At 39.3% G+C, this 15233-nt stretch overlaps 1 protein-coding gene across 1 annotated transcript in view; it reads left to right on the top strand.

The window, feature by feature from the left end:
* The window catches only part of DNAH8 (dynein axonemal heavy chain 8), a 438788-nt gene that overhangs the window by 19335 nt on the left and 404220 nt on the right, over positions 1-15233 (top strand). Inside the window, 3 exon segments of the mRNA XM_056137311.1 lie at positions 5443-5632; positions 6014-6177; positions 11572-11748. Coding sequence (XP_055993286.1) covers positions 5443-5632; positions 6014-6177; positions 11572-11748 — 531 coding nt within the window.

Genomic DNA, 15233 nt, shown 5'->3' with positions numbered 1-15233 from the left:
GCCAGGCTCTCCCGTGTGGGCGGGATACTCTCGTAGCTTGCTGGGTTCTCCAAGAGGGGCAGAGGAATCGAACCCACGTCGGCTGTGTGCAAGGCAAATGCCCTACCTGCTGTGCTATCGCTCCAGCCCAGTTTTAATGTAAGCAGAATTTATTATCTTGACTCATACAATTATTCAACAATTATACAAGTACACTAGAGAGTCCAAATACCTTTTGTAATGGGTAAGGTAACAAATCCAATCTAATTTTGCTCTTCTGTGAACGAAAAAGATTGATTTCAGAGAAATTTGGTTCTCTTTACATTTCTAGGCTGAGAGGTTTTCCTCCTGACTCCTATTAGCCACTTCTTGCAGCTGGTGAGAACATTTCTCTAAGTATGTTTCATAAGGATTCTGTCTTCTGATTGTTTTAGCTCTGCAGTATCACCCTAATATCTCTGCATGAGGATATGTTTCTTCAATTTTCTATTTCGTTATTCTCTCCTGTACTAATTCTTTTTTAGAATTTTTTTTAAAATCACAGTATGTAGCTTTTGTTGTTTGTTTTTAGCCCACTCGGAAGTGCTCAGGGATTATTCCTGGATCTGTACTCAGGAATCACTCCTAGTATGGATCAGAGAACCATATGGGGTGCCAGGGATTAAACCCAGAGCAGCTTTGTATGAAGCAAGAGCTTTATCTGCTATACTCTCTCTCTCTCTGGTCCAATAGTTCTGTATAGCTTAAAAAAAGAAGGGGGTGTCTATCTTATGAAAAACAGACTCTGTCTTACTTTCCCGAAAGAACCACCAAAGTTCAGTTTATTTCACTTGCCTTCACATTTCAGACATTTTATTTATTTATTTATTTATTGAATCACTGTGGGAAAGGTTACAAAGCTTTCAGGTTTATGTCTCAGTCATGCAAATATCAAACACATTTCCCTTTACCAATACTTATTTTTTACCCTGAAGAACCCCAATAAAACCCCACCCCCCACCCCTCCCCGTCCCTGTGAGGCAGATGAATTCTAGTTAACACTCTATCTGCTTTGATTAGATTCATTGTTTCAATAAAAGATTCACCACTATTATTTAGAGATTACCCCCCCCCCCAATCAGACATGCTGAAAAAGCATTGTGAAGTGATTTGCTTTCTACAGCTGGGTTCAAGAATTAAATGTTGGTTTTGGATTTCTGCTATTTTGCCTATTGACCCTGGAAGTATTTCTACTGAAAGTCAGATAGTTAAGAAATTGGTTTCTGTGTTCTGGAGTCGTGGCCGTGCTGGAGAGCCGCTCGCGGGGGGCAACCGGTGGCCTCGGTAGGGCGTGAAGGGCGGAGCGAAACGCCCCCCTTCCCATGAGGTTTTAGTCACCCCCACACTCCCGGCTCATACCTGCTGTCCACAAGGCTCCCATGTGGCCGCCATCTTTCTTTCCAGAGAGGAGAGGGCGAATGGGGCAACACCCTTTCCCCTCCGGCAGACTTGATGGGCTGGATCAACGCATAGTCCGTTCACTTTTCTGCTCCAAGCTGCTGGGTTCTGCATTAAGTCCTTGTGCTTCTGGGGCCATGGCCGTGCTGGAGAGCCGCTCGCGGGGGGTGACTGGTGACCTCGGTAGGGTGTGAAGGACGGACCGGAACGCCCCCCTTCCCATGAGGTTTTAGTCGCCCCCACTCCCCCGGCTCATACCTGCTGTCCACAAGGCTCCCATGTGGCCGCCATCTTTCTTTCCAGAGGGAGGAGGGCGGAAGGGAGCAACACCCTTTCCCCTCTGGGCAGAAATGATTGCCTGGATTAACGCATAGTCCTTTCACTTTTCTGCTCCAAGCTGCTGGGTTCTGCATTAAGCCCTTGTGCTTCTGGGGCTGTGGCCGTGCTGGAGAGCCGCTCGTGGGGGGCAACTGGTGACCTCAGTAGGGTGTGAAGGACGGACCGGAACGCCCCCCTTCCCATGAGGTTTTAGTCGCCCCCACACTCACGGCTCATACCTGCTGTCCACAAGGCTCCCATGCGGCCGCCATCTTTCTTTCCAGAGAGGAGAGGGCGAATGGGGCAACACCCTTTCCCCTCCGGCAGACTTGATGGCCTGGATCAACGCATAGTCCGTTCACTTTTCTGCTCCAAGCTGCTGGGTTCTGCATTAAGTCCTTGTGCTTCTGGGGCTGTGGCCGTGCTGGAGAGCCGCTCGTGGGGGGCAACTGGTGACCTCGGTAGGGCGTGAAGGACGGACCGGAACGCCCCCCTTCCCATGAGGTTTTAGTCGCCCCCACACCCCCGGCTCATACCTGCTGTCCACAAGGCTCCCATGCGGCCGCCATCCTTCTTTCCAGAGAAGAGAGGGCGAATGGGGCAACACCCTTTCCCCTCCGGCAGACTTGATGGCCTGGATCAATGCATAGTCCGTTCACTTTTCTGCTCCAAGCTGCTGGGTTCTGCATTAAGTCCTTGTGCTTCTGGGGCCGTGGCTGTGCTGGAGAGCCGCTCGTGGGGGGCAACTGTTGACCTCGGTAGGGCGTGAAGGACGGACTGGAACGCCCCCCTTCTTGTGAGGTTTTAGTCGCCCCCCACACCCCCGGCTCATACCTGCTGTCCACAAGGCTCCCATGCGGCCGCCATCCTTCTTTCCAGAGAAGAGAGGGCGAATGGGGCAACACCCTTTCCCCTCTGGGCAGAGATGATGGCCTGGGTTAACTCATCGTCCGTTCACTTTTCTGCTCTAAGCTGCTGGGTTCTGCATTAAGTCCTTGTGTTTCTGGGGCTGTGGCCGTGCTCCAAACTTAACTCTGATTTTCAGGGAGAAAGATTGGGTGGTTTACTTCTCATTGATCACTTTGTATATAGAGAGATGTCGCGCGGCCGCATAAGCGGCCGCGCGGTTTTGAGAAAAAATCCTCGTTCCCGCATACTCGAGCTGTGTTTGTAGAGGCTTCTGGTCACCGGGGTTCCATCTGGGGGAGGCGGGATGCGGCGCCTACTCCATCTGGAACTTGCCGGTGATCTCGGCTCTTTTTGGAACCTGTTTTTTCTTTTTTTTTTTCCTCCGGGATCCCGCACCCTCCATGTGTTCCTTCTCTTATCTCAGACATTTTTTTCAGGTACTCCTTTACTAGTTTAGACATTATTGGCTTTTCTCTATGGAGGAAGATTTAGTCTTTTATTTTAAATCTGCTGCTCCACACTAAATAAAGGATGTTGGGAGGATCCTCCCAGGATGGGAGATGCATGCTGATAGTAGACTATAGATCAAACAACGATTGCCACTCAATGCCTCTTTTGCAAACCACAACACCCAAAAGGAGAGAGAGAACAAAAGGGAATGCTCTGCCACAGAGGCAGGTTGGGATGGGGAGGATGGGGGGTGGGAGGGATACTGGGACCTGTGGTGGTGGAAAATGGGATGGAGGAGGGCTGGGTATTTGATCATTGTATAATTGAAATCCAAGCACAAAAATTTGTAAGTCTACAACTGTACCTCATGATGTTTCACTAATAAAAAAAATAAAAAATAAAATGTAAAAATAAACACATCTGCTGCTCCAGCTCCATACCTTATTTTTCATGTCTCCATTCTTTAAAAAACATTTATAATCTATTTTGCTTAACTAAATATTTATTGCTATGTAAATGTAATCATGGCTGAGCCCTATCAGGGATTCTCAATGTGACTCTCAACAGTTCTCCAGGAGATCTGTGAGGTCAAAACTATTCTAAGACTAAGTTTTTATATAACTTTGTCTCTGTGTTGACACCAGAAAAGTACTGACATCGTAGCACAAATCAAGAAATTTCCTCAACTTTTACTAGAGCTTATCATACCCTTCATTGCCACACACAGTAGATCAACAATTTTTGTTGTCTTAAATATGTTGACATTTTTTGGAGGGCCACACCTAATTGTACTCATGGCTTACTCTTGGCTCTGTGCTCAGGGATCATTCCTGGTGGGACTTGTGGGGGACTATATGGAGTACTGAGAATCGAACCTGGGCCAGCTGTGTGCAAGGCAGGCACCCTACTTACTGTTCTATCTTTCCAGCTCCCAAGTTGACAATTTTTTGTTTGTTTTTGACTCACACCCAAAACAATCCTCAGAAATTACTCCTGAATCTGTGCTCCTCCTGGAGGGTTTGGGGGTGTGGAGGATTGAAACAAGGTTGGCCATGGGGAAGATAAGGATCTTACTGCTGATGATTCTCTCTCTCTAGTACTCCTTAGCTAGTTTAGACATTATTGACTTCTCTGTGGAGGAAGATTTAGCTCTTTTACTTTAAATCTGTTGCTTTAAATCCATGTTGACATAATTTTAGTTATAACATTCTTAGTTTGGGAGTTTCATTCATTTGTATTAATTTAGATGTCACACGTGTGGATGCTGAGCTTTTGGTTTCTAAACTTATGATTCTTGTGACTGATCATTTTTCCTACTTAAATTTCTGGCCAGAGAGTTAGTTTCATTAAAGTGGGCAGGCAATTCTTCACATTAATGAACAATTTTCAGATACTAGCAGGGTTTTAAAGAATTCAACTCAATTATCACTTTCTCTACCTCAAGATAGCATCAGATCTCACAGGTTAAGGACTCACCTCACTTCAGATGCCACCAAGGTTTTAGACTCACTGGCTATAAACAAAAAGTTCCTATTCCACTTTCTGTATTTGATATGCTAGAACCCACTGAACTTAAAAATATTTTATTAACTAGATTACTGGTTTATTATAAAATGTTATAAGTCATGTGGAAGAGAAAATCTTGGGCACAATATACTGGAGATATGCCAAACTCCCAAATCTCCAGATGTCCACCAACTTGGAAGCTTTAAACCCCCACCCTCTTGAGGATTTTAAGGAAGCTTTACTTTTATTATATGACTGATTAAATCAGTGATCATTGGCTATTGAGTCTACCTTCAGTCCCTCTCTCATCTCCAAAGGTCAGGTGTTGGGTTCAAAGTTCCAATTTCTAATCACATAACTGGATTCACTAGCAAAGAGTTTCCATCCTGGTGGGATTAAAAATACTACCATAACAACAAAATATTAACAAAAGACACCTTTGTCACTCCCAACTCAGGAAATTCTATGAGTTAGAAACCTTGGAAGAAGGCCAAATACATGTGAGAAACATATTTCTAGTAAGATTGAGTTTTCTAATCACCATTTAAGACCCATTCCACATTCCATACTCCATTCTACGTGTAGCACAGGAACACAGCTTCTTCCTTATACAGAAATTATAATCCAAGCAGTGATTGAGCAAAAATGGCTAGTGAATGGTTAAATGGGGGCACATAATGTTTTTTTAATTTAAGCACATTTCTTGATTTAAGACTCATAATCATTTCAGTGTTCCTGTTTTATAAAATGTATTGTCAGTGCTATTCTAATTCAAATGGTGATTTTTAGTTCTTTCATGAAATTAGCTACAAATAATTACATTTTTGGACACCACTCTTTTAGGAAGTGTTATTTACTATTTTGGATGCTTCAAAAGGACTCCTGGTTGGCATTAAGGACATGCTGTCAAATGTATTTTTACAAGCTATTCTTGCAACAAATAATTGGGGTGCTTTAAACCAGTCCAAACAAGGGGAATCTGAAAAACTCATTTTTATTGATACCATCAACAGATACCTTTCGTTTTTGGATGGTAAGTATAAAATTTAATGTTTGGAAAGTGATTGAAAGTCAGGAAGTTAACAGTTATTAAATATGAACATTAGAGAGTTTTTCCATCTTAACAGCGGTATTAATAAAAAGAATAATAATACCAATATTCTCTTCATGTATTATTAATGAAAAATTTAAAAAAATTTTATTATTTAAAAATCTATTTAAAAATGTGTACTTTATTTTTGAAATGTTCAGTTTTATTATTTTTATTAATGTATATCTTTTATTGAAATTATAAGTAAATCATTCAATTTGAACCATATTTTCACGAGTATTAAATTGACAACATTTTTGTAATTATAGATTGAAGCCTTATACTGACATTAAACACTTCTTAGCAATGTTTTTTCCCTTTTAGGAGCAAGAGTAAGTATTGAAGGAACAGTTACATTAAAGAAGATAGACAATATTGATTTTTCCAAACTTCATAGTTTTGAAGAAGTAACTGCTGCAGCAAGCAATTCAGAAACTCTTCGTAACCTAGAGGATGTGCTGATGATATGGTACAAACAGATTGAACAGGTGAGCTAACTAGTGTATCCTACATGAATCACAGTTCTCATCATGCAGTGTCCTACCCATTGCATTTGGTCCTTGAAAGTAAAGGAAAGATTTGAGGAGTCTTCAAAGTTTGCTAGTCATTCAACTCTAGTGCAAAAGTCATTGGTCTTGAGACTGGCCCACATCCAAAAGAACAAAAGCAACCGGTGTTGGCGTGGATGTGGTAAGAAAGGGACCCTCCTTCATTGTTGGTGGGAATGCCCTTTTGGAAAACAGTATGGCCGATTCTCCAAAAATTAGAAATAGAGCTCCCATTTGACCCAGCAATACCACTCCTGGGAATATATCCCAGAGAGGCAAAAAAGTATGGTCGAAGCAACATCTGTACTTGTTTGTTCATTGCAGCACTATTTGCAATAGCTTGAATCTGGAAAAAACCTGAGTGCCCAAGAACACATGACTGGTTAAAGAAAGTTTGGTACATCTGCACAATGGAGTACTGTGTAGCTGTTAGGAAAGATGAAGTGATGAAATTTACACACAAGTGGTACTACATGGAAAGTTTCATGCTAATGAAATGAGTCAGAAAGAGAGGGACAGACATAGAAAGATTGCATTCATCTGGGGAACATAAAGTAACAAAATAGGAGACTAACACCCAAGAATAGCCAAGATAAGTACCAGGAGGTTTACTCCATGGCTTGGAGGCCACCGCATACACTAGGGCAAAGTCAGCTTAGATAGAGGAGGGAGCACCAAATAAAGGGTGTTGGGAGGATCTGCCCAGGATGGGAGATACATGCTGAAAGTAGACTATAGACTGAACATGATTGCCAAGATTTCCTCTTTTGCAAACCACAGCACCCAAAAGGAGAGAGGCAACAAAAGGGAATGCCCTGTCACAGAGGTAGGGTAGGATTGGGGGACTGGGAGGTGGGAGGGATACTGGGATTAGTGGTGACGGAGAATGGGCACTGGTGGAGGGATGGGTACTCGATCATTGTATAACTAAAACCCAGGCACAAAAATTTGTAAGTCTACAACTGTACCTCATGGTGTTTCATTAATAAAAATTTTAAAAATAATTAAAATAAAAACTGCAAAAATATTAAACAAATAAATAAAATAAAATATACTCCGCCCCTCTCAGAGAGCCCGGCAAGCTACCGAGAGTATTCGATATGCCAGACGCAGTAACAACAAAGTCTCCAATGGAGACGTTACTGGGCCCGCTCGAGCAAATCGATGATCAACGGGAGGGCCTTTACCTTTACCTTTACCTTTACCTATTCTTTCTTTAAAAAAGGCATTGATATCTATGGACCACATACAATTAATTTAAATACATTTCTCATTTTTATGTGGAAACTATAACAGTATAGTGTTACAGTGGAATAATGAAGATTCAGGCATAGACAAAATTTAACCTTAGTACTGCATTTATTGTTTATAAATCAATAAGGGGGGGAGAATGGAACGAAAAGACTATAGTTATAAATTATATAGCTAGACATTAAATAACTTCTAAAATTCTGTGAAATGATCTGTGTTGATAAAGATTCAAACTAAAGTCACTCCTAGCATAATATAGTGAAATGTCTGAAATTATTAGGCCAAATAAAACTACTGAAAGCAATGGCAGTAATTGGATATATGTCCAATTGTAAATATTCTGAGGTGCCTTCTTTATACTATAAACATTATCCCAAAACAGATATTATAAACTTGAAAGAGGGTCCTAAGAATCAACTCTTAGACATGGTTCTTGAGCACAGGACAATGGGACTAGAGAAGAAAATCTTTTAAGGAAGCAGAGGGTCATTTGAGCATAGTCAGAGGAAAGCAGCTCCAGCTTAATCTTTCTGAAAACCAGGGTGGAAGGAGGAGGAAGTAAAGTGGAAATGGAAAAAGTCGAGGGTTTAGAAATGTCATCAAGGACAGGAATGCTGGTCACAGAATTCTCTTTTGGATGTTACTTGGTAATTGAAGCAGATCATTTTTCTCACTTCTGCAGAAACCTGTTCATCCTGCTGGAGGAAGGGGAAATTATAACCCATTCTGAAAAGTACAGACCTGTTGTACATAATGGCTTAGGAGAACCTTTCTGGTTATTATGATGAAAAAATACAGATATCCATTCATAAAAATGAGAATGCAAAAGAAAATAATCTGCAGTTTCAGGAAATTCATTAACTTGAAATAATGACAACTGCAACAAATTGCCTACAGTCAATGCAAGAAATTGGAGATTTTTTTTAAAATATATTTAAAATAAAGATCTTTTGTTATGCACAAAAATTAATTTAAAATGAATTATAGGGATATATATAAAAGTCCATAAATCAAAGAAGATACATGTTGCAACATGAATGAATCATGAAAGAGTTCTGAGTGTAAAGTCTTTAAAAAAATGAAGAAGTCTGTGTGCATTATTATTTAACTAGTTTTATAAACTACTTTGATAGCGCTTTGCAGAATAAGAAAGAAAAACCTTCAAGGTTTTTGAAAATTCAACTGTGTATTTTGCTTCATTTATATTTAAAAACTCATCATTAGTTGTTATGAAAACTATAGATATTAGAAGTTTTATTTCAGTTACAAGACTAATATAACAAATAGCTCTGTAATCACCACCAAGATTGCACAATTGACTTTGGTTGTATTGGCTGCAACCACCTTCACTGATCACACTATTCCTTTCCTTCCCTCGCTCTAGCTGATCACTACCTTGGTGTTATTATCTCTGCCCCTTCCTTTACAAGTTTTACTGAATATTATATCATATAGATTTTGCATTATATAGTTTGAACATGAAATAATATAGTAGAGTATTTTATATAATAATCCAGTTATATTATTTATAAGTGGATATGTTATATGCAGATATATACACCTGCATTTATATAGTGGAGAGTCTTTGCCATTTGATGGTGGCGTCATGTAGTAACTTTGTACATCACTACTATAAACTTGAGCACTACTGTATTACTATTACATAAACTGTAGTAAATTTTTATTTTGTTAATTTTTTGCTGTTTGGAACATACCCAGTTATGCCCTGACATTACTCCTGTTCAATGTCAGGGATCAGTATACTAGTGGGTTTGAGGGACTATATGGGTGCCAGGATTGAACCCACATTGGTCGTGGGCAATGTAAGAACCTTTTCCTCTATCCTATTGCTCTTGGACCCAACAAAGGCCCTCCCGTTGATCGTCGATTTGCTCGAGCGGGCCCAGTAACGTCTCCATTGGAGACTTTGTTGTTACTGTGTTTGGCATATCGAATACGTCACGGGGAGCTTGCCAGGCTTTGCCGTTTGCTGTGCGGGTGAGATCCTCTTGGTAGCTTGCCGGGCTCTCCGAGAGGGGCGGAGGAATCGAACTCGGGTCGGCCATGTTGGCCGCGTGTAAGGCAAACGCCCTACCCGCTGTGCTATCGTTGAGGACCCAACAAAAGTAAAAAAAAAAAATGTTTGTTTTTGGGTCACACCAGTCAATGCTCAGAGATTACTTCTGGGCACTCAAAAGTAATTCCTGGCAGTGGTTGGGGACCATAGAGATGCCAGGGTCTAACCTGGGTCAGTTGTGTGCAAGCCAAATGCCCTACCCACTGTACTATCTCTCTGGCCCCCAAATTTCAAAGAATTCCATATCATTCCCTTTAATTTATGTTGGTACAAGTAAATGTAATTTCATTCATTTAACTGATGTTTGGTATTTCTCTATGAGGAAATAAACGTATTACATAGATTTTTCAATATTTAGGAGACATCTAGGTGATGCCTGATATACTGTTTAAGAAGGTAAAAATAGTTCATTAATCAACTCCATCAGAAAGACAGTCATTTCTACTCTTCTGGTTCTGCAAACAATACAAATACAAATACATCGCCAGTGAATGTCTTTGAGCAGCTCTCCTGCTCTGAGAGTTTCCCCATGGAATTTCAGGGAGAATTACAAGAATCTTTCATGGGATATTATAAAAGTCCTTCAGATCGTGGTTATACTATTGTGCTTTGTTTATCGACGCATGTGAGAGTTTTATTTCAGTTACAAGGAATTGTCAGATTTTTAATTATTGTCAGTGTGTTGGTATGGACTTTGATTTATTTGGATCACCCTGTGACATGCCCTGTATGTGCTTAATGGCTATAGGTTTTCATATCATTGAATGGTCTGTTCATGTTATTTAGTCTTTTTTCTAGATTAGATGCAGATGTCCTACTGAATTGTTAGACTTTAAATACTCTTTTATGATGAGATTGAGCACATTCACGGTGGTATGGCTGTAGACCAAATAACTTTTTCTGAATGGTAATCATTTGTTGGTTCCCATTGTGTTTTGTTTCTTTATATATATTCTTTATATTTATATATATCTCCATATATGTGATGATAGTATTTTCCCATTTTTCTTTTCCATTGTTTTTACCTTTTGTGTCTTAGATACCCTTTTCTAGGACCTCTGTTACCAGATTAAATAGAAATAGAAAGTGGTAATGGCAAACTTGTTCTTGGTTTTAAAGTGATTTTTGAAAATAAAATTTTATCTTAAAAATAACTGGTAAAGAATGTTGATATTTATACCATTTCACTGTCACTGTCCTCCCATTGTTCATCCACTTGCTCGAGTGGTCCCACTAACATCTCCATTGTGACACTTGTTACTGTGTTTGGCATATCGAATACGCCACAGGTATCTTGCCAGGCTTTGCCGTGTGGGCAAGATACTTTTGGTAGCTTGCAGGGCTCTCCAAGAGGGGAGAGGAATCAAACCTGGGTGGGCCAGGTCGGCCGCGTGCAAGGCAAATGCTCTACCTGCTGTGCTATTGCTCCAGCCCTTATCCCATTTACCAGATTAAAATTTATACCACGTTAAAGAAGTTTCCTGAGGCTGCAGTGATAGTACAGTGGGTAGGACACTTGCCTTGCATGCAGGCAATCTGGGTTTTATCCCTGGCATCCCATGGCCCCAGAAGCCCAGCAGGAGTAAGTCTTGAGTGTAGAGCCAGGAGTAAACCCTGAGTACTGCCAGGGATATACCCCCAAAAAGGAAGTTTTCTTTTTGCCCTGGAGAGGTGATTCACTGGGTTGAGCTCATGTTTTGCTTGTGGGGGAGGGCCAGACCCAATTCTGGCACCACGTGATCCCTTGTGCCCTAAACCATCCCCAAGCCCAGAACCAAAGTTCCCCTGAGCACGGAGCAAGGGAGCTTCTATATTTGTGTCCCTATCCAAAATATAGAAGAGTCCATTTATTCTTAATTTGGTAAGTTTTTAAAAGTATCTCTCAGTTTTGAAGACATTTCTCATTTCTCTATTTTAAGTTTTTTCTTTATTTGAAAAGTCTCAAATGAAATATTTAACAACAAGAAAGTAATATTTCTATACTTTTTGAATGTTTTGGATTGCAGGTCCTTATTGAAAGTGAACAGATGAGAAAAGAAGCTGATGACTCAGGCCCACTCACTGAATTGGAACATTGGAAACACATGTCAGCCAAATTCAACTATATCATTGAGCAGATTAAAGGCCCCAGTTGTAAAGCTATCATAAATGTACTTAATGTTGCACACTCCAAATTACTAAAGGTAAAAGTTCTTTTAAAGGTCTGGTACATTTTAGAGCAAGCAGCTAGAAAATTACCTTTATCAAATTGTTTCAGTATTATGTATCTAGAAGTGTTAATCTCTGAGTAAGAATTTCTTGTATTATTGTTATTTCAAGAAGTTTAAAAAATAATTCATTAATAAATATAATTTCTTAGTTTTTATGGAAATTTTAAATCAATATTGGCTTATTGAAAACCAAGAACTGTATAGAAAGTTAAAGATAAAAATGTTCTCTCTGCATGTTGAAAGTAGACTATGGACCAAACATAGTGGCCGCTTAGTACTTGTATTGCAAACCATAACACCCAAAATGGTGTTAGAGGGAATGTGACTTCTACAGAGGCAGGGAGGGGTGGGTTGGGGGTGGCGGGAGGGATACTGGGAACTTTGGTTGTGGAGAATGGGCATTAGTGGAGAGATGGGTACTGGATCATCATATGAATGAAACGTAATCATGAAAGTCTGTAAGTTTGTAACTGTATCTCATGGTGGGTCATTAAAAGAGAGTGAGAGAGAGAGAGAGAGAGAGAGAGAGAACCAAAAGATTAAAATTTCTTTTAAAAAAAAGTTCTCTCATCAAACATCTTATCCCCACTATTCCATTTCCTTTTCTACAGGACATCCTTATTTAGTTTGACTTGATTATTTTCAAATTTTTTCAATTCCTTTATTTTTAGGAAATAGGCGTACATTTGCGCATCTTGTACAAATGATACACAAACACTGTTTTTGTAAAATACTTAAACAGAATAAATAAAACGAGTTGCAATCATGGACTTTCCTACCCTCAAGTCCTGTTCCTACATGATAAACAGTCACAGTTCTGCTTTTTTGGGTATATCTTAGTGTGTTTCTACATAAATGTAGTCTTTTGTAAACGTGTACATAAATAAAACTGAATTTATGTACAAGTTCACTAAGAACATGTTAAATTACAATTTTGTTTTGTATTTCTGTTAAAAATCACGTGTTGTCATAGTGTAATATTTTTAATCTTGATCATAAATATTCTTCTGCACCTTGATATCAATAATCTTCAACACTTTGATCATTAATGTAATGTAGGATATTGGCTTGAATCCTAGAATAGGAAAAAAGGCATTAGTGGAAAAACTGGGAAGTGGAAATTAAGTCTGTAGTATAGTTGACGGTATTGTATTGATGTTACTTTCTTGTTTTTGATCACTGTATTGTAATTATAAAATACATCATTATCAAGGGAAGTGAGGAGAAAAGTTATACAGTCCTACCCACTGTACTATTGTTCAAACCCTAAAAGCACATTGTAATCAAAATGGCAAGAACCAAAGAGAAAGACAGACTTGATGGATCAAGAGACCAGAATAACCTTAAATACAAGAAATATAACACATTGTAATCAAAATGGCAAGAACCAAAGAGAAAGACAGACTTGATGGATCAAGAGACCAGAATAACCTTAAATACAAGGAATATAACATAAGAATCATGAGAAACCATTATTAACGTATTTTAAGAATCAGAATCTCAATCAATTGAAAAGAAATCACTACAGATCTCCCACATGAAACTATAAGCAAGTAAATAGTGGAATGACATATTTAAAGTTCCAAATAAAAAAAGCTTCTAACCTAGCGTTCACTATCCTGCAAACGTGTCATTCAGTTTGAGGGAGGGATAGAAATCTTTTCAGACAAATGAGTCGCAGTATTTGTATAACTAAACCAACCATGAAAGAATTATTGAATGTCTGCCTATAAAAAGCAAATGGCTAATGGTAAAAACAATTAAACTCCCTGACAGAAAATGGCAATATAGCCCTTTAAATTAATAATATCTCTGAATGTTAGTGAACTATACTTTCCTATCAAAAGGCATAGAGTAGCTGTTAAAAATCACACTTTGATCATTAATGTAATGTAGGATATTGGCTTGAATCCTAGAATAGGAAAAAAGGCATTAGTGGAAAAACTGGGAAGTGGAAATTAAGTCTGTAGTATAGTTGACGGTATTGTATTGATGTTACTTTCTTGTTTTTGATCACTGTATTGTAATTATAAAATACATCATTATCAAGGGAAGTGAGGAGAAAAGTTATACAGTCCTACCCACTGTACTATTGTTCAAACCCTAAAAGCACGTTGCAATCAAAATGGCAAGAACCAAAGAGAAAGACAGACTTGATGGATCAAGAGACCATTTTATGAGAAAATAAAATGCATCAGTTTGCTTCTAAAAGGAAACACACCTAAATTCACAGGGTAAATACAGACTCAGTGTAAGAGGATACAAAACAATAATACAAGCCAATAGTAGACACAAAAAAATAGAATCTGGGAAAGTCAAATTTATATTAGATTAAATAATATTCAATCTTAAAAAAAAGTAATTTAGAGAAAGGTAAAAAAAGTAATTTAGAGAAAGGGATGGATACCACTTATTGTCTAAGGGATAATAGATTTAAAAAATGTACTATCTTATCAACATATTTACACCAAATGAAAAGTCATCAATGTTTATAAAGTGTCTTCTCACAGACCTAAAGAAACAATAGTAGTGGGGGACTTCAACATTCCACAGTCACCACCAGAGAGACAAGCAAGACAGAATATCAATAATATTAAAAGAGATAAATACAGAGTTAGAAAAGTGGGATTTATGAACATAAACAGAGTTCTCCATCCCCCAAAAGCTGAATACACATTCTCTAGTGCACATGGAACATTCTTCTGGATAGATCAGATACTAGCAAATAACTCAAAGATACATAAATTTACAAATACAGAAATCATATCCAAGCACCCTCTCAGACCATAATGCCATGTAATAAGAAATTAACCTTATTGAAGATGGAGAAAAATTCCAACACTTGAAGCTGAACTAACACTACTAATAAGTGAGTCAAAGAGAAATCAAGGAAGAGAGAGAGAGAGAGAGAGAGAGAGAGAGAGAGAGAGAGAGAGAGAGAGAGAGAGAGATAGCAGAGCAGGTAGGGCATTTGCCTTGCACGAGGCCCATGTGGCCGACCCGAGTTTGATTCCTCCGCCCCTCGCGGAGAGCCTGGCAAGCTACCGAGAGTATCTCACCCGCATGGCAAAGCCCGGCAAGCTCCCCATGGCGTATTTGATATGCCAAACACAGTAACAACAAGTCTCACAATGAAAAATGGGAGGACAGTGCATACAGTGCATATATACATATATATATATATTTCTCTCTATGATTTGTTGCCTACTGTCTGAACTCCATCAAACATGGTGTGATAACTGTGGGAAATGGGCTGGATCTCAAATCACTATATCACTATCACCCTGTTGTTCTTCAATTTGCTCAAGCGAATTGAAGTCTCCATTCATCCCTGTCACGTGCAAGTGTAGCCCGATGACATATTGGGGGCTCCTTCAGGGTCAGGAGAATGAGAACCATTCATTGTTACTGTTTTTGACATATCAAATATGCCGCGGGTAGCTTGTCAGGCTCTGCTG

The sequence above is a fragment of the Sorex fumeus genome, unplaced genomic scaffold, assembly GCF_029834395.1.
Source record: "Sorex fumeus unplaced genomic scaffold, SorFum_2.1 ptg000123l, whole genome shotgun sequence".
Classification (NCBI taxonomy): domain Eukaryota; kingdom Metazoa; phylum Chordata; class Mammalia; order Eulipotyphla; family Soricidae; genus Sorex; species Sorex fumeus.
This window is presented reverse-complemented; position numbering and strand designations above follow the sequence as displayed.